The 23,698-nt window shown below is 46.4% G+C and overlaps 1 protein-coding gene across 2 annotated transcripts in view; it reads right to left on the reverse strand.

The window, feature by feature from the left end:
- The window catches only part of GAB1 (GRB2 associated binding protein 1), a 90,585-nt gene extending 77,333 nt beyond the window's left edge, over positions 1–13,252 (reverse strand). The window contains exon 1 of one of the 2 annotated variants that reach the window (XM_083173146.1): positions 12,636–13,252. In XM_083173146.1, the coding sequence (XP_083029272.1) occupies positions 12,636–12,743 (108 nt within the window). In that variant the 5' untranslated portion in view covers positions 12,744–13,252. The remainder of the gene's footprint in view (positions 1–12,635) is intronic. The other variant, XM_083173154.1, reaches the window with a different exon arrangement.
- Between the last annotated feature and the right edge of the window lie 10,446 nt (positions 13,253–23,698).

Consider the following 23,698-nt stretch of genomic DNA (forward strand, 5'->3'; position numbering starts at 1 on the left):
CGCCGCAGAGCCAAGGAGGTGACGGAGACACCCCCCCCGCACACTACAAGTATCGCGGGGAGCCTCTGTCACCACACTGCAATGCGAGCCGCATAGGTTAGTACATATGCGCTAGCATCGCGGCAGGGGCGTGACAATGTATATTAACACATCCCACCCTATATGCCCACTAGGATAATAAAGTATGAAAAATTTGCTTTTTTTTTTTTTCAAAAAAGAGAAGTGAAAAACTCAGGTCTTCCATGTCCATGTAGACCTAAAGTGTATGTCGAACTTTCTATCAAAAAGGTCCTAAGGCAGGCATTCCCAAGCACGGTCCTCAAGGCACACCAACAGTGCAGGTTTTAGTGATATCCAGGCTTCAGCACAGATGGTTTAATCAGAATCACTCAGGTACTAATTAAGTCACCTGTGCTCAAGCCTGGATATCTACAAAACCTGCACTGTTGGTGTGCCTTGAGGACCGTGGTTGGAAATGCCTGTACTAAGGTATGTTGACCATCCTTAATCACGGCTGACTATTAGTGGTCGACCTAGACACCGCACACCTGAATATCTGGGCAGTTCTTTAGGAGTTCTCAATTATATGGTGATATTTACAGATATACATGTTACAAATACATTTATTTAATAAGGTTTGAAAAATGACGAAACATGCTATCGGAATGTAACCATGACAAAGTTATCAGTTAGTATACCCTCTTAAATATGAACTAAATCTGTCAAGCACTGGTATTTATTCTTCGTTACACCCACTTCTTAACAATACAGCTATGCCAAAATAAAATTGCTGGCTACACACAAACTATATTTATAGACAAAACTACCAAAATAACTATTATGACTGCTTAGTGCACCTTTTAAACAAGTAACATTTAAAATAACACATTTGTAAACGCTATTTTTATCATACAAGGTAAAACATATTTGTATGTTCTATAACCCCTTTCACCACCAGCGGTATCTGCCCAGTTTGCACCTCACAGTTATGGTTCTTAAGGTGCCCATACACGGTACAATTATTGTATACAATATCGCATCTCATCTCATTGCATCGCACAGTTTTGCAATGCAATGAGATGAGATCTAGTACAAAAAGTATGCGCAGCGCATACTTTTTGTACTAGATCTCATCTCATTGCATTGCAAAACCTGTGCGATGCAATCAGATGCGATATTGTAAACAATAATTGTACCGTGTATGGGCACCTTTACTCATGGTTGGGATTCGATTCTTTATCAACCCTCAAACTCCCATCTAATGGGGAGGGGAGACCACGAGGCGATTAATGTTTTTATTGCACCAATTAATGTTAAGGTTTGGCCACACATAGTGGCTTAACCCAACCAAACGATCAGGCACAATGATCAAACTGTTCAAATTTTCTCTCACTTCAGCTCACTACCCTCAGAGGGAGCAAGATGAAGTGCCGTGCCGGCAACAACAATTGAATAGCTCTGTTGGGCATTATCTGCTGGCGCGACATTTGAAGTTGCCCCATGGAATACAAACTAATATATATTTAAATGTTTGCTTAGCAAATAAAATTAGCTCTACCATTTATAGAAATAAAAAATATTCAATAGCACTTTACATGCAGGCCATAATAAATTCTATGTACGTATATAAACAAATTTTTTTAGATCCACAGAGATTTTACCCATTTTCAGGTTTCACAATGAAATTCAACTTTCACTACAGAAGGGTAGAAATAGAATATATTAAACCATCTAGGTGGAGAAATATTAACAGGCGCTTAGGGATGGTCTGTTGAGCTAGCTGCTCACACCTAGGGGTGGTCAGACCCCAAAGAAAATACCAAGGAACAAAGAATGGTAGAAGGGTAGAAATCCCTTGGCAGATAATCCATAACTCAGATACACAGCACCTTTAACTTAATACTTTTGGGGAAAAAATTCCAGAACTTCTAAGTCCTAAGTGACTCAGGAGTTCATCTCATTCCTTGTAGATTCACCCGTCAAAAAAGTATGCATCGTTAGTCATTCGTAAACTATATTGCTCAGAAGGACCAAAACGCGCGATATACTGTATAAGCACTTAATTTCGCGAGAAGTAATTTTCGCGATAATGAAGAAATAGGCTATTTCGCAAGCTGAAAATTTCACGAAAAACGACTGTTCCTGCTGTAAATAGAACCCCCCGTATTAAATGAGATGGGGGGGGGGGGGAAGAGAGAGAATATTCCGCGCGGCTTTAATTTTCGCGATTACGGAAGGCTCGTGAAAATCGTGAAAATTAAAGCCTCGCGAAAATAAGTGTTTTTACAGTAATTTAAAAGTACAAAATCTATCCCGGCTCTGCAAGTAAAGTTAATTTTATCAATATCACATTAACAAACCATATAGAACTCACACATCTGCATAATAGAAAATACATAAAAAAACTGGTCTGTCTTGAAAATAATTACTACAGTATCATCTATCTATATTTGTGGCAAAGTAAAGCCCCGTACACGGGGGAGATATATTGCTCAGCAATATATTGCTAGCAAAATATTGCTGAGCAATATATTGCCCAGTGTCTCCTTTGCATCAGTGACCAGAGATGGTCGCTGACGAAAAGGAACCTCTGCTGGGGGAGCCGCAAAGGTAATTAGCTGGTCGCAGGAGCAAGCTCCTGCGACCAGCGATTACAATGGGGCAGAAAACGGGAGCGAGCACCCGGCGATTTATCCAATCACTGGCAATATGGTCGCCTGCGACCATATTCCCAGCGATTATAGCCCCCATCACCCACGTGTGTACTGAGCTTGAGGGATTTATCACATCTTTACAGTCAAAGCCAAAAAGGACACCTGGGCAAATCAATTTTAACTCTGTGAGTGCCAACATCTGTGACAGATGTGCAAAATATCAGCTAAAAATGCCTATTTGTTATGTAATATCATTTTAAAAAAATAAAAAAAGCGTAAAAAAAAAAAAAAAAGATTATATTTCCTATAAAAAAAAAAAGGTAAACATTACAGGTCAATATGATAAATAAAAAATGTGTGCTTGGCAATTCACACCAATTTTGTCAAAGTCACTTGGCACGCAAAGTGTTAAGTAGGAAATACAGAGCTCTCAGACTTTGGGATAAGACACCATCAGTTTTATAGCAGCCGATAAGGAAAGAGCTGGGGTGAAGCTTATCCTTTAGGGGGATATTCAATCGCCGTCGAGCATCTCCCGTGGGGGAGATGCTCGACGGGCCCTATTCAATGCTGTCTTCCCCGACAGCATTGAACAGGGTTTCCTGGCAGAACGAGCCCGACATCTCTAGCTGTCGGGCTCGTTCTGCCGAGAACAGCCGGGAAGTGACGAGCTGCCGGCTGCAGCTCGTCACTTCCCGGCCGCAACTCGTGGCCACGCCCCCTTCTCGCCGCTCGGCGGCCGGGACATTGAATCCCGACTGCCGAGCTCCAGACGAGCTCACCGGGAACGGGACAGGGGCACGGCTGTCGCGCTAGCTCGACAGCCGTGCCTCTGACATTGAATACCCCCCTTAATGTATGTTCTGGATCCTGTGGGAGGGGAGAACTATTCTAGGGCATCCAGCTGATCTGAGAACCGGACTGTGTTAGCTTAATACTAGAGACCGCCACGTTTTTGCTTCATCAAAAAAAAAAAAAAAAGGAGGATTCAGCAGAACTATGGAGTAGAAGAGTAAAATACACCTTTTGCAAATAAAGTTGACTTTTTGACTTAGGTAGTATTACACATCCAAATAACTAATGCCAAAAAAAGTTAACAGCATTATCTTATGCGGGCCATATATCAGCACGGCAGAATGCTCTAACATTCGCCGGCTACCACATCCATAATAATCATATATATGCACCAACATATGCAATTATTAATGCAAAGGACAGCTCTTGCAATAAGTGATGTCCTTTGCGATGCAGCGCCATCCCTGGACTTAGGGCAGTATTCAATGAGAAAAATTCGCTGTGATTTCTGGAGAGTTTGTGCTTTTCACGCGGTGGAGAGAGGTTTTTTTTCTCCAAAGGCGAGCCACCCTATTCAATGTGAAATATTCTCCGTCTTTTTAAGTGATTCTCGCCGTCTCTCTCCGTGTAGAAATTCTCCATCTTTTGATGGAGAGCAGGAATGTGAACTTTTAAACTAAAAGGGTGTTTTTTTTTAATTTTGGTGTAAAAAAAAATCAGGGTTTTTTTCTGTGAAGGGCCATGTTATTTTTATTCATGTGCCTATAGCACATGAATATATATTTAATTTTAAAAAAAATATTTTTTTACATTTTTTTTTTTTTTTTTACACAGTGCAGCCAGCAGGGGGCCGGAGCGCTCGAGCCGCTCATTAGATATTCATATATTCACTGCACCCGATGCACGTTCGGGTACAGTGAATACTGGGTCCCCCGCTGGCTATAGGGGGGGCAGCCTGTGCTGCCTGGGTCCAGGGGAGCCCTGCTCCCCACCCCATATCCCCTGCAGCAGCCAAGAGAGACTTTAATCTCTCTTGGCTGCTACGTCCCCCGGCTCCCTGACAGCTCCCTGCCGCGGACGCTCGTCCGCTGCAGGGGTTAAGAATCGCCGCGAGTGGCGGCGAGTCTTTAACACGTTGAATAGGGGGAGCAGGAGGCTCCGGAACACGGAGAGTGCATGGCGAGAGAAAAAATCTCTCGCCATGCACGGAGAATATTTGACATTGAATACTGCCCTTAGTCCCTCTGTGCATGCAGTGGAAGACCTATGCTTTCTGAATAGGGCTTCCACTAATAAGCAAAGGACAGCACTGGCAAAATAAATTAGGGCAATAAATTATCGTAGCTAAATGATTTACCAGGGACTATCCAATTAGCCACAACAAGGCATTTATCGCAGATATTACCAGTCGCCTGCCTAAAACAAAAATAGGCTACTCTAGTTGTATTCCAAAAAAGGAAAAAATATATAGTGCAACTGGAGAGGCATTCTCCTTAAACCTTTATCTCACACAAATGTCTATATTGAGCCAGTCTTTCTGATAATTTTGAGTTTTGACATGCAGAGAACAAAAATCGATCTACAGCAACACATTCGGTTTAGAATTATTGAACCAATCCTTTCAAAGGGGGCATACACATGTTGACTTTTGTGCTAAGCAATTTAGGATAAACTATTTCCTTTGAACTTCCCGGTGTCTAAATCACTGATACGCATCTTGCGATGTGTGACAAGCCTTTTGCGGTAAGCTATCTTATACCGCCGGTGAATTCGGGCCCTGAGACCCACAACGCCGTCCGACACGCTGGGGGCAAGCTCAGCACCCAGGTAAGCTGCTGGGCTGCCCCCAGCCTCCGTCCATGAGGTGAATGGATGCCGCACACAGGCATCCATTCACCTCCTCCCAGCCTTCACTGCTGTCTGCATAGTACAGCAGACAGCAGCGGAGGCTGTACGTAGCCCCTGTCCAACCTCCGGACTGACCTCAGGGCACTGCGGTCCGGAGGTTGGGGCTCCCTGACTGGAGGAAATGGGTCCCTGGGTCGGATGACCCGGGTTACCCATTTACATGGCCCCTGACTCCGGGGAAGCCCTGTGTCCGACCCTGAACATTTGCGGGGTCGGACACCGGGTAACAGGACCCAGGTTATTTTTTTCCCCCCTCTTTTACACCAAGCCCTGGCCCGGACTGGAGCGGCAATAATCCTGGTCGCGGCTCTGGTGTAAATGGGGTTTTAAAGGTGCCCATACATGTTACAATTATTGTATACAATATCGCATCTCATTTTGCGATGAGATCTAGTACAAACAGTATGTGCAACACATACTTTTTGTACTAGATCTCATCGCAAAACCGAGATGCAATGAGATATTGTATACAATAACATGTATGGGCACCTTAACTAGATCGTGCCGGCATGCATCAATATCAGTATCAATGCAGCTGCATTTTCCAGTGGTGTTTAGAGTGCTGCCACCAACAACTGCTAGGTGATGTCTACAGGAAAACTGTTGCTATGACAAAGTAAATTCTATTGGATGATACCATATTGGAACATATTTTCCATGATACTCACTGAGTTAATCATGAAGAAAAAATTCCCAGTGAAACTGGGCCCAGTTCTAAGTTGGGAATAAAACAAGAATGAGCAAGTAACTATGCACCTGGACAAACCATGTTGCAATGCAAGGGGTGTAAATACATTTATTATGTTTACATAATGAGTATATACTTTCTGTTTTTGCCTGTAGCTCACAAGTACTTGTCACACTGCAATTTAAATTTGAATTTGGACAGGGCCCTCTTACATATAACCACTTCAATGATATGCCCGGAAATATGCTGCTCTGCCGCATCAGGCTATCCCGCCAAATTTCCGGGCATACCACCAGTATGTAGGTGTGCGGCAGTGGTGCTTCCAGCGTGAAGGTGAGATCTATATTGCAGTGCAAAAATAAAGCAGTATGTATTTTCCCTGCACAGAACCAAAATAACTCACCCAAATCTAAATCTCCCCCTCTCTGCACATTACATGTGCCGCCCCCCCCCCCCCTGCAGTGCACATGGTTTTGTCCATTTGAGAAGGAATTTGTCTTTGGGAATAAATTAGGCTCTTATTTTGGTTCACTCGCAATTTAGAATCAGACCCACTAGTCATAGCAAGGGGCCTACCATACATTGTGAATGATTTTGTATTGGGAGCAAAGCACCTTCACTACACCATTCGGCACTGCTGGAGGGAGGGGGGGGTGGATAGATGTAACACAAGAGGGCACGTCCATACTCAAATCTAAATTGCAGTGAAAAGATAAAAGCAGTCCAGCATCTTTGCGCAACATGCAAAAGCAGAAAATATTTTCTTTGCATTCAAAATAAGTGTATTTTCTCCTTGTTTTTTGGGGGTTGTTTTTGCTTTGAGCCCCAACACCCCCAGTTTGGTGATGATGTCACTTAATTGAGACATATGCATAACAATGTATAAGAGGAACAACCCCCCTAATGTATATGGTTTTATTCAGGTCACTGGTACATACTAAGCAAATTCAGGCATTGGTAAGCAGTTGAAACCTGGTAGTTTTTAGAAGCTGATTAGTTAAAACGTTATCGCTCACAAATGTATCTCTCTCCACACTTTCATAAATAGCTCTTTTAATGTTTATGCAGTAAAGTGCTACATACCAGAATAGGTTTTTTTTTTTTTTTCAAACTAATAACCAAGTTAAAGACAGAAAATGTGTGGTCTGTGAGTCCATTAACAAAGAACATCCTAACAAAATGGTTTTAGTGGTTTACAAATGTTGTTGGGTTCAAGCTACTTGAGGCTACTTTCTCGTTTTAATCTCTTCTGAGGCACTTTACAGACCGTTATAAAACCTTACAGAAACAAAAAAGTAGGTTCAAGCAGACTGCCTTAACCAAAATGTGAATGCTGAAGAATGTTTTCTTAAAATGGTAAAAAGCTTTTTACCCCTACAAAGACCGCTTACAAAAAAAAAAAAAAAATACCAAATGCAATTGAATAGAAAACATAAATAATGCTGTTTCAATGAGTATGTAGAAAAAAATATGAGTACTCTGTTCTACTCGGTCTACATTTTTTTTTTTTTGTACAAATTAGATATATAAATCTAATGTTTCATAGATTTTTAGGGACAGCACCTATTCTATATATAGTTTCCTGTAGGACAGAAAACATGGATTTCTCTTGTTGTATTTTCACCCAAGTATCCTGCAACACTACGGTGTTAAGTGGAGGTTGTGTAGAGGCCATAGCCTTGGGGCTGCTCCAGTAATTCTCACCAATTGACACTCCCCAACCCCCTCCCCCCACAGGGTTTCAGGGTTTATTAGCCCATAGGGTTTCAACTGATGGAGTGGTATCATAATGCCAAATTTTAACAGGTGTTCGTGCCACAATTTTTTTTTTTAAGAATACAGTACCAGCTTAAATGCAATCAAAGAAACTACAAGTGTATTTGTTGTAATGTTGATTTTCAATAACCAGTATTCGATGCCAATGCATGCTCCCATTTAGCTGAAATCAAATATCCAAATAGACAGTACAGCCAAGACTATACAGTACAGGGCTGTGCTATATAGTCAAAATCGAATGTGATTGTCTTGCCATGTGTTTCGATCCCAAATCGAATATGGATCGAATAGCAAGGCCAATCGCACCGTGTGTACACAGCATTAGAACAAGGAACAGGCAAAACGCACGTTAAGAACTAGGACCGACGCACAGAACCAAGATAGACTACACCAGTGGTCAGGGAACTCGGTCCTCATTACCCCACGCAGTGCAGGTTTTGCAGGTCTCCTCACAGAATCACAAGTGAAATAATTAACTTCACCTGCGGACCTTATAAAATGTGTCTAAGTAATTAGTACACCTGTGCACCTGCTGGGTTACCAGCAAAACATGCACTGTGTGGGGTAATGACGACCGAGTTCCCTGACCACTGGACTACACTAACACCCATATAAGTAACTGACAATTATCTCCCAATGCCAGATTTACTTGAAAAAAAAAAAAAAAAAAGATAGTAAGCTTGCGAGCAGGGCCCTCCAACCTCTATGTCGGTCTGTAATCACCCAGTTTGTCTTATCACTGTTGATTCCAATTGTAAAGCACAACAGAATATGCAGCGATACATAAGAAATTATAAATAAAATAGTATTTTAACAGGTAAGAAAGTAGAATAATCACAGTATGAACTGAAGACAACGCCAAGCATCTAGGGGACACGGTCATTAGGCCAACATGCATAGGGTTGACCATGGAAGGTAGACATGGCTGACGTCGACACAAACATTAGGTTGACAGTCAAAAAGTCGACATGAGCTTTACACAGGTTTTTTGAGCCGATATGTGCCGACAGGCAGCACTTCATGTCCTTCCATCCACTACATAACAAATCAGTGTACCAAGCACAGCGAGGCACCGTTCCCAAAGCATGGCAAGCACAACATGCCATGCGAGGGGTCGTGGAAAACTCACTGTTTTTTACCCATTACTACACTCTGAGGAAAAAAAACAGGTCGACCTTTTGACTGTCAACCTTCCCATTGTTGACCCAAGGTACATCGACCTAATATAACCCATACCCACAGTTAGAGGAGAGTCCTGCAGGAACCAATCCCAGAGTATAAAATGTATTTAATAAACAAATGGTTTTGCAGAGTTGCACCAAGCAGTAGGGTATCAGGGTAACACATGGAGGATCACCAAATAAGAATCCATCCATCAAAAAAAAAAAAAATTATAAAAAATCGGAACTCCTTGTTTTGGGCACTCTTACTAGAGAGATCATTAAAGCTTAACTAATAGGGCGGGATGTACTATGATGAAAATACGGTACAACCCCCGTTTTACCGCATTTTCAAATTTACTAGAACCAGGCCGCACCGTCTTCGGCCAGCAGGGTATCGTCACCTTTGGGTGGTGATACTCTATAGAAGCCTTTGGGCTTGCCATGCTTCGGGAACGGTGCCGCGCTGTGCTCGGTACACTGATTTGTTATGTAGTGGATGGAAGGACATGAAGTGCTATGGGCTTCTATCGCCGCCCGCACTCCCCTCACCTGTCCTCCATGCTACTACTCCTTCCCCAGCAGGATGTCACAGCCGGGGCTGTCCTTCCGGCTGCATGGGGGAGGAGGAGATGCCGGGGACACCGTAGCGCCCAGGAGGTGACAGAGACCCCCGCAAACCACTTTACAGGTATTGCTGGGGGCCTCCGTCACTGCACCGCGATGCCAGCAGCATATGTTAGTACATGTGTGCTGGCATTGCGGCGGCAATGTTTATGAATACATCCCCCCCCTTAATGGTTATTAAAGATAAAAGATGTGAAAAGACCAACATAAAGAGAAATATTCACTCAGTGTATATGTAAAGACTTCCATATGATTGGTATTCGAAATCCTAGTATACCTCTATTTCTCACAGTTTATTTGCATTTTGAGATTGTAAAACTAAACCTTGGAGAGAAAATGGACAGAGAAATCTCAGCAATTGACAATGCTTTTTGGTTGGTACTTAATCTCCGTCGACTTTCTCGCTCGTCAAGGCTAATGGTGTCCACACACTACGGCCAATTTTTACCACAAATCCTTAGCAATCACGAATGATCGCTATCTGATGCGCACTCCAGAGGATTTTTACCTGGATCTTTTGATCTTACCTGCTGCAGAGAAGATAACAAGGTGCAGCTAAAGATCTGTGGGACTCGGGTATTCGGGAGTTGGGGCGTTAGGCAACTAGGATATTTGGTCACTTGGGTGCATTTGCACGGTTGGGTATTGGGAGTAGGCCTCAGGCGCACTCAGGCGTTGAGATGCTCATGTGTTTGTATGCACTGGGATGCTTGGTTATTCAGGCACTTAGGTATTTGGAAGTTGCTGCGTTTGGGGACGTGCTCGGGAGCTCAGGGGTTTTGGTGTCCATGTGTGCTCAGGTGAGTTCACGCACTCAGGTGTTCGGGTACATTTGCATGCTCAGTAGTACTCGGACACATTTACGCAGTTGGGTATTACGGAGTTCAGACACACTTGGCCGTGTTCGAATGCTCGGGTATTCGGGCATTCTCTGTCAAAATGTACTCTTTTGTTCAGGGGTTCAAGATAAATCTTAAGATCATAGAACTTTCATATGTGTGGGCACCTTTAGTTAGTACATAGACCCCCATTTGTTACTTTTAGCTTACAATGTGGAACACAAAGCAATAAACGCCAGCCAAATCTGGAGAAAGTGGATGTGAAGATTAGCTAAAGACGGCAACACAAAAGATAAGCTTGGCAGAAGCAAAGTTCACTAAACTTCCAAGTTACAAAATTCCAAATTGCTTTATACTACAAGCAGAAAAGGCCTCTACTGTTCGTTAAACAGTGTCAATTAAAATACTTCAACATTTTCTGACAAAAGTGGTCTACATATTATTTATTGTAGGTCTGTACAGCTGGATTGGTCGGTAAATTAATGCTAGTTTACAAATACATACTGGAAACATAAATGTAATAAAGAAGGCACATCAGATGCATGTTTACCCTGAGCCTTCTACACATTTCACCAACAGAAACTATTGTACTTGTGGCTCATATTAATGCAGTGATATAAGACATTGTGCTTCTAAAGTATAAAAAGTAGTGTTACTTATGGAACGCAGAAGTGGGAAAGAGGCCATGAGAAACTACTCATCTGTACGTTTTAAGCAGCTTAGAGGTGTGAACAAGAATGAGTATGTGGAGATCAAAAGGACAGGTAAATGTACAGTAGTAGGTTACGTTACAAATAGAATGATGTTTCACATTATTGTTATCAATGATAAACTTGCAGCCTTTCCACTGTCTGCAGGAATCTGCTCTCTCAGCACACTGTGACGGGAAGCCTCCTGAGCAGAAATCTGCCAGCCAGGGTTCCCACACACACCACATTATACACAGGAGCAGACTGTTTTGAAATTAAACTCTCTGCTCTGAATAACAACCAGTGCACACTACAAACATAAGCCCTGATCCCTCCCATTAGTAAGGACAACTGGCACAGATATCACCCAACCCCCTCCATAGGTGGCATGTGTCCCAATAGGAATGAAGAATGGAATGCAGTGCAGTTTTTAGCTCTCTGTTTGGAGTCATAAAGTAATATATACAAGAATTCATATCAAGTGCAAAATGAATACAACCACGTAAAAACCAAATGATATACTACATTGGGTTTCACTATTCAAATATTTGTGTTGTTTCAGTTTAAAAACTATTTCTGCTGTGTCCAGTATGTGCTACAGACGGATAATCTATGTAACTAATGTTATGAAACAAAGAGCGCTGGAGACAGATATGAAACACTTGTTTTACAGTCAGCACTTTCCTAGTACAGAGCTTAAGTGACTTGCAGAAAATATTTTAACATTAATAAAAGCATAGGCCATGCACTATTCTCTGTGCAGAACTACAGCAGGCTGCCCAGGAAATACCTGAGGAGAGAACTCCCAGCAGATCATTTTATAGTTATTAATCAAACACTGTATCCAGATGTGACACTGCTATCTCCAGTACACACATATCCAATATCAGTAATAACAACAGAAGCGCATGTAAACACATTGCACATGCCAATTAGCTCCCTCTCGGTGTCTGGCTGTAGGCACCCATGTAGTTCAGTCACCCACGTAGTCAGGTCACCCCGACCCTGTGCCCAGCCCTGTAGTCAGGTCACCCCACCCTGTGCCCAGCTGCGGGCACCCCTGTAGTCAGCCCCTCCTCCCTGTGCCCAGCTGCAGGCACCCCTGTAGTCAGGTCACCCCACCCTGTGCCCAGTTGCGGGCACCCCTGTAGTCAGGTCACCCAACACTATGCCCAGCTACGGGCACCCCTGTAGTTAGCCCCTCCTCCCTGTGCCCAGCTGCGGGCACCCCTGTAGTCAGGTCACCCCACCCTGTGCCCAGCTGCCGGCACCCCTGTAGTCAGGTCACTCCACACTATGACCAGTTGCTGGCATCCCTGTCATCGCCCCCCTCCCTGTGCCCATCTGCGGGCACCCATGTAGTCAGGACCCCCCACCCTGTGCCCAGCTGCGGGCACCCATATAGTAATGTCGTCCCATCCCTGCCGTAGAGATCCCAGGCACGACGAGGCCCACTCCCTGCTTTCTCCTACTCCAGCCAAAGAATGCAGAATACTTACGAAACGCTTTAACTTTTTCTCCGGGGGTGATTTGCGGAGCCAGCCCGAGCACACCACCTCCCCGCCGCCTCCTGAGCCCACACCGCCGGCTCCCCCGGAGCTCATCATCCTCCTGCCGCCTATCCCCGCAGAGGGTCTCCTCCTGGTGTCCGAGAGCAGGCTGCTTTAGCCGAGCTGCGGGATCGGGCAGCCCCCGGGTCCTGCGCCCAGGGCCGCACACGCCGCGACTCCAAAACTTTGGAAAACTTTTAACTCCGCTCCTGTGTTATGGGCCGGGGTGGAGAGCAGAGGGCTCCGGGGGAGAGAGAATCAGGCCGGCTCCCCACCCTCTGGCCGCCCCTTTCCCCGGCAGGAGTCACTGGGCGGCTGGCAGTGTCTTCTTCCCGTCTTGCTTAGGCTACAAGTTCCCCCCTTCAGGAGCAGAAGTCGGGACTCTCCTTCGGCATTGAATCTAGCAGCGATCCCGGACAAGGGGATGTTTGGGGGGGATGGAGCCGCCCGGAGCGCTGTCCTCTGACCCTGCAGGGTATAGATCGTGCGACAGACACATTTTTCCCCCAAATGTGAATCTTTATCTTTTTTCCTCCCTCCTTCTCCGTCTCCCTGTTCCTCCTTCCCCTCCTCCTCCCTCCAACGCCCCTTGCTGCCAGCGTCGTATTGCTGCCCCTCCCTCTGTGCTCCACGCCTCCCTTCTGCACATACATAATAGAACATCATTCACTCCCTGGTGTGGGAAACTTACCTGGCTGCTCCGGGTGCCATGTGTGCCCATCACATGTACTCATGTGTCTCCGACTCTCTCAGCCCCACTAATGTAATAGACGTATTGTAGAGAATTATGTGATGAACATTGTGTAGATGTTTTTCGATGTCAGTTGCTTTCCATTCTATTACAGGTGTGTTTGTTCCCTGTCAGGGGTTACAGCGGGAATCAGATTTGGCCTAAATATCATGCATCAAAATGTGTCCTAATAACTGTCATACATTCATCATTGTCCTGTAAAATCTGCATTAAACTCATTGCCAATGAATGCAGCACAAGCCAACTAACCCCGCAGGGTTTTATAAGGTTTGTTGCTTGAAATATTGGTACTTGTTTCCTATCTGGGCGCCCGCTACGTTAATTGCGCGCCATGCTATTCTCCGTATAAAAATCGGATCGCATCGCATCGGATACCACAAATGCACATACACGATATTGAACGATGCGATGCGATCCGATTTACCTGCGATGACCCGATTTCCCATAGGAAACAATGTTAAATGGATCAATTTACCCAAATCAGCATAGGGAACAATGGTAAATGGGCCAGAAACCCCCAAAAAACCCACAGAGCAGTGGAATGTCCCCCCAAAAGTAGTTGACGCCACCCCGCAATCAACGTGAACCCGAAGCGTGGCGATCGCAGCGAGCCCGCGAGGGGCGGCGGTACGTGTCCTCCGACCTTTTCATGCCCTACTATCCACTAGGGCGTGGAGTGAGAATAGAATAGTGTGGCGAGCGCAGCGAGCCACCGAGCCCGAAGCGTGGCGAGCGCAGCGTGCCCCGCGAGGGGACGCGGATACCTTCACAGGTAAACGCGTCCCTTCGCGGCCTTCACAGGTATCCGCGTCCGCTCGCCACGCTTCGGGCTCGGTGGCTCGCTGCGCTCGCCACACTATTCTATTCTCACTCCACGCCCTAGTGGATAGTAGGGCATGAAAAGGTCGGAGGACGCGTACCGCCGCCCCTCGCGGGCTCGCTGTGGTCGCCACGCTTCGGGTTCACGTTGATCGCGGGGTGGCTTATAGTACTTTTGGGAGGACATTTTTATGTTCAGGGGTGTTTTGGGGGGTTTATGGACCATTTCACATTGTTCCCTGTTGAATTGGGTAAATTGAGGCATTTAACATTGTTCCCTATAGGAAATCGGGGGCATCGCGTCGGGAGCATCGCATACGATTTTTTAGCACGCATGCGATGCGACCGACCCGATTTTTTATCTGCCGATTTAAAATGAAATCGGATCGGATCGGATAGCGTCGTATGCCATCGTACATCATCGAGTACCGAATCCGATGCGATGCGATCCGATTTCATTACGGTGCCGTACGTAGAAAACCTGGGCGCCCAGATAGGAAACAAGTACCGAAATATTTGTTCCCCTGATCAAGACATTGTGCTTCCTTGTTGGTTACCTTATTCCAGGGATATTTGATCACAAAAGGGGTAACATTTTCCAGTAATTCCGAAATTTCGCCCCGACAGTCTGGATTCTGATGGTCAGTATACCGACATCGGAATCCCGACTGCTGGTATTCCGAAAGGGGGGACGAAGCCCCTTGCGGACTCGGTGGCTCGCTGTGCTTGCAACAGGTTCTATTCTCCCTCTATGGGGATGGTGGACCCCCACGAGAGAGAATAGCCCCTGTGAGTCAGGATCCTGACTGTGGGGCAACTAACAGTCAGGATTCCGATGTCGGTATACCGACAGTCGGGAGGACATCTGGCACCCAACCAATAGTGGGTATGCATCCTAACAAAATTGTCAGATCAGATAGTCATCGTCTAGGCAGAGTGAAATCTCGTCCCGTGCAAGCCTGTGAATGTTTCGTAAAAATATCCCTCATCGGTGACCAGCTGCAAATCCTCGCACAGGGTGGGATTTCTATTTGGCAGGGCCATGGTCAAATGATCGCAGGGCTCTGCAAATTAGCAGAGAAGAGATCAGGTCTGAATAACCCCCATAAAACAATCACTAGAGCTACCACCACACCATGCAGATTAAGGGATAGAGAAGATCTGCTTCAGCTAATTCTTTTCTTTCATGTTTGCTGTGTGTGTGTGTCTGAGGATCTAAGCGCTCAATCAGTGCACTGGACACAGTGGGGCAAAAAAGTATTTGGACAGCCACCGATTGTGCAAGTTGACCCACTTTAAAAGATGAGAGGTCTGTAATTTCCATTATAGGTACACTTCAACTGGGAGAGACAGAATGTGGGGGGAAAACAAACAGGAAATCACAGTGTATGATTTTTAAACAATTTATTTGTATATTCTTGCAGAAAATAAATATTTGGACAATCAAAAAGTTTATCTCAATATATATCCTCAGTTGCAGGGACGGTGCTAGGGTGTTTGGTGCCCTCCTGCAAACTATAAATTTGCTCCCTCCCATACTTTACAAAGAGACAGCACATGACGAAGGCGCACACTGAAATAAAAGGGTGTATAATGCCTGTAGTAGTGCCTCATACACATAATGTGGCCAGTAGCAGCAGTGATGTAACTAGATATTTTGCACTGTGTTAGAAAAGGAATTGGTGGTCCCCACACATACATGCACACTAAAAAGAGGGACAGTCGGCACCATAGGCAAGCAGCAAAATTTGAAATCTTGGACTTCCGGTTCCGGCAGCCTTATGGGAGGCAGCTAGGCAGAGCTGCTCCGTTACCAGGCCGCCCAAAACTCTTAATCACGGCGTTCTTACGCCTCCCACCATCGCCTAAACCACCCCGGGGCTCTCAGGCACCGATCAGCTGCATGGAACACTACCTCAACCCCATGCCCAGCACAAAAAGCCTCGCACAGCAGGAGAAAGATAAGAAGGACAGGGCGGCCAAGATGGCGCCCGCTCCGTCAGACCTGGCGTCTCCACACTCCGCACCTCAGCGCACCAGCTCCAGACCACAAGAGCAGCCTCCACAAGAACACAGTGAGTCTTCCCCTCTACCCACCCTGCATCAATCCATACGGAGGACTATAATATAACGCTCCCAGCCCCATTAGACCCAGTAACATACGGGGACATGATCCAAGCTATCAGGGTAGCAATGAGACCCCTGTTAAAGGAGCAGACCGCAGATATCACACGCCAGATACACCAGCTAAACCAGTGAATGCTAGTAAATGAACACAGGGTGGGGGAAAACTTCACTGCAGTCACAGAACTCAAGCAGGAATCGCAGAGGCACACTAAAGAGATATATCAAATACACAACAAACTTCAGGATCTGGAGAACAGATCCAGAAGAAATAACTTAAGGATTATTGGCTTGCCAGAAACGGTAAAGTATCAGGAACTCTATGACTTTATAAGGCTGACACTACCCACTTTGCTAGAAGTGCAAAACAGATGCGACGACCTGGTCATTGAAAGGGCCCACAGGTTAGGCCCTCAGAGAACACAGGAGGGGGCCAGGCCTAGGGCCGTCATTTTTAAAACCTTGAATTTCTTGCACAAAGAACTGCTATGGAGTGCCTCACGCAAACACAGGAATTTAGAGTGGGAGGGCAATAAAATATTACTATTCCAGGACTACTCAGCGGAACTAGCAAAAGCTGGGAAAGATTTTCCCCCAGTATGCTCCCGACTGATAAAGGAGAACAGAAAATTTGCTCTCTTGTACCCAGCAAAGCTCAGAATCTTCACAGGAACATCCTATGACGACTTCATGTCCCCCCCCCTAGATGCAGAGGGCTTCTTAGATAAAGAAAAAGCAAACCACATGCCCTCTTTACAAATGTCAGACTGCGACTAGATCAAGATCCCCCCAGATAATTAAAAGCATTTCTAAAGAGCGGTTCCTCACTTCACTGAAGATTTACAGCGCCCCCCAAACACTTACCCCCCCCCCCCCTCTTCATCCCCCCACTACAACAGAAACAAAACAGAGAACTCTTCTTATGCTATGGGGAAAGACACAGCCTCAGAGACTTCCGAACTGACCCTCTCTGTACAAACCTACGAATGTCTGTATTCTCCCCAGGACACTGACATAATCCCCAACCCGCTATACACCTGGACATTGTCTTAACGGAATGAAGTTGTTAATCCCAAAGAGACTAACCGAGTTTACGGCTCTCATCGCGTCAACACATCTACAGTCATTAATCTACAAACGAGGACAATGAAACCCCCCTATCACCCTCCCCCCCCCCCCCTCAGCGATGGTTATGTTACTTGCTTGCTCTGGGCAAAGCCTCAGGAGCAGCGGACTCTGCCGTTATATATTGCACTTATAGTGCCACCTGTTAATTCTCGAACTACGGAAGTTGATTCTATAATGTTAATTACTTTAATGTTTGCCCCCCTTTCTATACTTTTTTCTCTCCCTCTCTTTCCTCCCCCCCCCCCCCCCCCCTCCAGCTCCCTCCAAGATCAAGACAAGGAAAAGGATCTCTTTACCCCATTTCAGGGTTGTGAGTATGGTATATCTTCTGTGATATTTTTCTGCAAAATACAGCAATGTCTATTAAACTAGGATCATGGAACATTGGAGGTGTCAACTCTCCATGCAAACAAAAGAAAATTATTCTTTATCTCAAAAAATTGCATGTAGATGTTGCATACCTCCAGGAAACACACCTCACTGAGGCAGAGTCGCTGAAGCTCTCGATCCTTGGTTGGAAGGTACAGGCTCTGGCCCCATACACTTCCAGGGCCAGAGGTTTGGCGATTCTGACTAGAGCCTCACTAGATGCAAAGGTCACTAATATAATATCAGAGCCAGAAGGGCGATACTTGATATGCTATCTAACCTTACTAGACAAGATTTTTGTATGTGTAAATGTGTATGCCCCAAATGTATATTCGAAATCATTTATGTGTAAGCTTATATCCTTGATCTCACCACACATGCATCTCCCTATCTTGTTTGGCGGGGACCTAAACTTGCTAGCCCACCCAGCCCTAGACAAGCAAGTCCTCCAACCCTCAAAAGCACGGCAACCTAAACTAGGGGTAATGGCGCTAGCCACTAGATTACAACTCCTATTACATCTGGCGCACTCTACACCCCACAGATAAAGAATTTACCTGCCTATCCTCAGCTACAGGTAAACTATCAAGAATTGATTATATACTTACCTCAACCACCCTACTACCCAATATAGAAGAGACTAATGAACCGATCTCCTTATCAGACCATGCACTTACCTGGGTAAAAATAACTCTATCCCATGAAAGCCCATCATATATTTCTCTCACACCAGGGGGGCTCAGTCGACGAGACTGAGACCTCTGGTGGGGACCTGGACCGTTGAGGTTGGAGAGGACCCTTGCGCATGGAGGGCGCGACAGTGCACCCAGAGCCAATAAGCAGTCAGAGGTAAAATACAACCGGAGTTTATTTGCAGAGGGTTGTAATATAAACAGACAGTAAAGTATGCAGGAGAAATAACAGAGTTCATGCAGATTGCAATACTTTACAGATGTGATGTGATGTGGGATCGATGGTGGAACATCGGATGTGAAGACTGTGGGTCCGGAATGACGGACGGAAGACAGGAGCTTGACTGTGGGTCCGGAATGACGGACGGAAGCTTGACTGTGGGTCCGGAATATCGGACTATCGATGGTGGAACATCGGAGGCGGATGATGCTGGAGCATCGGAGGACCAGAGTCCCGGAGCTAGGCTTGGTCGCTGGGCTGACGAGGCAGGCTCACAGGTGATGGAATAACCTGGACTTCAACAGGAGATGGAATAACCTGGAATACACTGCAGCATGGAAGACAACACCAGCAGAGAAATACACTTGCACGGAGACAAGGACAGCTGACCATACACAGGAGACAACTGAAGCACTAGCAATGGTTCTGAGAGCTCCCAGCATACTTATCCCCACTGGGTGGCCAGGATTGGCCGAGGAAGTATGACAGGGAGATCAGAACCAACAGGATTGGACAGCACAGACATGTGACTGGAAAGAACATGGCAGCCCCCATGTCTGCTATGGCGGGAAAGTGTGTTTGTGCACACCATGCTGGATACTGGGAGCAATGGCGGCGGACAGGTGGATTGCCGTGCACTGGGGACTGTCACTGGGAGACAGGAGGCCGGCAGAGATGACGTCTGGACCGCAAGCTGAACCTGCGGAGGCACTTAGCCGGTAAGAAATACTGTCTGACAGCTCGGATCGTGACAGCACCCCCCCCCCTTTAAGGGTGGCCCCAGGACACAGTTTAGGCTTGCGGGGAAACTTGGAGTGGAACGCCCGGATGAGTCTGGGAGCATGGACATCGATGGCATTGGTCCATGATCGCTCTTCGGGGCCGTAGCCCTTCCAATCGATCAGATATTGCAGACGACCATATCGGATGCGAGAGTCCAAGATTTTACTGACCTCATATTCTGTTCCACGCTGGGTGCAACCCTTAGGAGCCTTGGGGAGCTTGGAATGAAAGCGATTCAGAACCAGCGGCTTGAGCAGCGAAATGTGGAATGTAGCTGGCACTTTCAAATAGGGCGGCAACTTGAGCTTGTAAGCTACTGGATTGACGACTTGCTCAACTGGGAAAGGACCAATATATCGGGGAGCGAACTTCATCGATGGCACTCTCAATCGAAGATTCTTGGTTGACAACCAGACACGATCTCCTGGACGGAGGGCTGGCACAGCTCTGCGTTTCCTGTCGGCAACATTTTTGTACCTGCTTGAAGCCTTCAGAAGTGAAGAACGAATGAGCTTCCAGGATTTGACGAACTGCCGGATGGTCGTGTCGACCGCTGGAACAGAGGACACAGGTTGCAGAGTGAAGTCAGGAACTCGAGGATGAAACCCATAATTGGCAAGGAATGGAGTGACATTTGATGAAGAATGATATTGGTTATTATGGCAGAACTCTGCCCATGGAAGGAGTTGAGCCCAGTCATCTTGGGAAGAAGAGACATATGTGCGGAGAAATGCTTCAAGGTCCTGATTCACCCTCTCCGTTTGGCCATTGGTTCGAGGGTGGTAGGCTGTGGAAAACTTTAACTTGATTTGAAGCAGGGAGCACAGGCTTCGCCAGAACTTGGCTACGAATTGGACTCCTCTATCGGAGATGATTTCAAGAGGCAGCCCATGAAGCTTGAATATCTCTTTGATGAAGAGCTGGGACAGCTTGGAAGCTGACGGAAGACCGGTGAGGGGAACGAAGTGAGCCATCTTGGTGAACCGGTCAACAATCACCCAGATGGTGGTGAACTTGTCAGACTCTGGAAGATCAGTTACAAAGTCCATAGAGATATGCGTCCAAGGACGATGTGGCACTGACAGTGGCATCAATTGCCCAGGAGGAGACTGACGACTGGTCTTGTGCTGAGCACATTTAGCACAAGAGGAAACAAAGTCCTGTACATCCTGTTTGAGGGACGGCCACCAGTAGGACCTGGTGATAAACTCGTAAGTTTTCTGAATGCCTGCATGGCCAGCGAATTTTGAAGAATGCGCCCAACAGAGCAACTTCTTTCTTAGAGCTGGCTTTACATATCTTTTCCCTGTAGGGGGCGTGAGATTTGAAACTCTTGTTGCGGAGAAGGCCACTGGATCAATAATAAAATGTTGATGTGTGGACTTAGACTCACTTTTTTGCTCCCATGAGCGGGAAAGGGCATCAGCTTTTCGGTTTTGTGTCCCTGGACAGAACGACAGCTTGAAACGGAACCTGGAAAAGAAAAGTGTCCATCTGGCTTGACGGGGATTTAAACATTGAGCAGACTTGAGATACAGAAGATTCTTATGGTCTGTGATAATTGTGATCTCATGAACAGCGTTCTCTAGAAGATATCTCCATTCTTCTAATGCCAACTTGATGGCGAGGAGCTCTTGGTCACCGATGGCATAGTTACGCTCTGCAGGCAGGAACTTACGGGAGTAGAACCCACAGGGATGAAGACGACCATCGGGCGCTTTCTGCGGGAGGACTGCCCCAACACCCACTGAGGAGGCATCAACCTCGAGAATAAAGGGCAAGGTGGTATCAGGTTGTCTTAAAACAGGAGCGGAAGTGAACCTCTGTTTCAACAGATGGAAGGCTTCGATGGCTTCTGCCGGCCACTTCGCTGGATTAGACCCCTTTTTCGTTAAGGCAGTGATGGGAGCCACAATAGACGAGAAATTACGAATGAATTTTCTGTAATAATTGGCAAAACCCAGGAAACGTTGAATACCTTTCAGCGAAGAGGGAATTGGCCAATCTTGGATGGCCTGCAGTTTTCCTGGATCCATTTGAAGACCAGAACCGGAGACAATGTACCCTAGGAAGGGTATAGACTTCACCTCGAAGACACACTTCTCCAGTTTACAGTAGAGATGATTTGCTCGCAGCCGGGACAGAACCTCTTTGACCCAATAACGATGTTCTGTGATGTTATTGGCGTAGATTAAAATGTCATCGAGATATACAACTACATGACGATACAGAATGTCCCGAAAAATCTCATTGACATAGTGCTGGAACACGGCTGGGGCATTGCTGAGCCCAAAGGGCATGACGAGGTACTCATAGTGGCCGTCTCTGGTATTAAACGCCGTCTTCCACTCGTCGCCCTCTCGTATGCGGATGAGATTATATGCACCCCTCAGGTCGAGTTTCGTGAAGATGGTTGCACCGCTGACACGGTAAAACAGCTCGGTGATGAGGGGCAACGGATATCGGTTCTTTACTGTAATGTCATTGAGGCCGCGATAATCAATGCAGGGACGTAGGCCTCCATCCTTCTTCTTTACGAAGAAGAACCCTGCGCCAGCAGGAGAAGTCGAAGGACGGATGAATCCCTTTGCCAGATTTTCCTTGATGTAATTGGTCATGGCTTGAGTCTCTGGAAGAGAGAGAGGATAAGTTCTACCTCTGGGTGGTTCTTTGCCTGGGATAAGGTCGATAGGGCAATCCCACGGTCTGTGAGGAGGTAGGACATCAGCGCCAGACTTGCTGAATACATCTGAGTACTCTTGGTAGGGAAGAGGCGGAAGGTCTGCTGCATCGGCTGAAGAATGACGAGCTGGGAGTACCTTTTGGAGACAGGTACCGGAGCAGGAAGGATCCCAGGAAAGGATTTCCGATGTCTTCCAATCAAGACGAGGATTGTGAAGACGGAGCCAGGGTAAACCCAGAACCAGAGCATGAGTGGCTCGGGGTAAAACCAGGAAGGACAAAAGTTCAGTGTGCAGGACTCCCACTTTTACTGTAAGTGGCAAAGTTCTGCGGGAGACTGTCGCATCAGGAATCCTACTGCCATCCACAGCAGTAAGGAAGACAGTCTTGGAAAGACTTTCAGTGGGTAACCCCCACTTGCGGACCAGTTCTGCAGTAACGAAGTTGCCAGCGGCACCGGAATCAAGAAGTGCGGAGACAGTCTTGAAATGCTGACCAACTTGTAGGGAAACTGGAAGGACACAATCAGTTGCTGATGGAGAGGACTTAATTACTCCTAGCCTACCCTCTCTTTGACGGGCTAGGAGGAGGAGTTTTCCTGACGCTTTGGGCATGCAGAAATTTGATGTGCAGGATCGGCACAATACAGGCAGAGCTGTGCCAACCGTCGACGTCGACGTTCTCCTGGAGACAAACGGAAACGGTTTATCTCCATTGGTTCTTCTTTGGAATGGACCGCAGGAGCAGTGGGTAAAGAAGGCGGAGGAGTTGGCACTTTAACTGGAGCGCTCTTGTGACGTTCTACAGCCCTTTCTCGGAAGCGAAGGTCTACTTTGATACACAATGATATAAGGTCATTTAGACCTGAGGGTAAGTCTCTGGTAGCGGGTTCATCCTTAATATGATCGGATAGGCCATGCCAGAAAGCTGCGTATAAGGCCCCATCACACCAGGAGAGTTCAGACGCCAGAATCTGGAACTGGACCAGATATTGCCCCACGGAGCGGGATCCCTGTCTGAGACGGAGGAGTTCAGTGGAGGCAGATGCTGATCGCCCAGGCTCATCGAAGATACGCCGGAATGTTGACACAAAGTCCTTGTAGTTGGACAGGATGGCATCAGATCTTTCCCATAAGGGAGACGCCCATTCTAACGCTGCTCCACACAGGAGGGAGATGATGTAGGCGATCTTGACCCTTTCAGTAGGGAAGTTGCTGGGTTGCAGCTCGAAGTGAATCTCACACTGATTGAGAAAACCTCGACAGGTCTTGGGGTTCCCATCATACTTGGTGGGGACAGAGAGATGAAGGCGAGGTGCAGCAGTCATTACAGGAGGATGAACTGGACTTGGAAGTTCTCTGACAGGCTCAGGGCCACTGAGAGTGGTCTGTAGCTTATCCAGCCGGGAAGACAGATCTTGCAGACAATGAATCACTTGGCTCTG

This window comes from Crinia signifera, chromosome 1 (assembly GCF_055691185.1).
Source record: "Crinia signifera chromosome 1, ASM5569118v1, whole genome shotgun sequence".
NCBI lineage: Eukaryota > Metazoa > Chordata > Amphibia > Anura > Myobatrachidae > Crinia > Crinia signifera.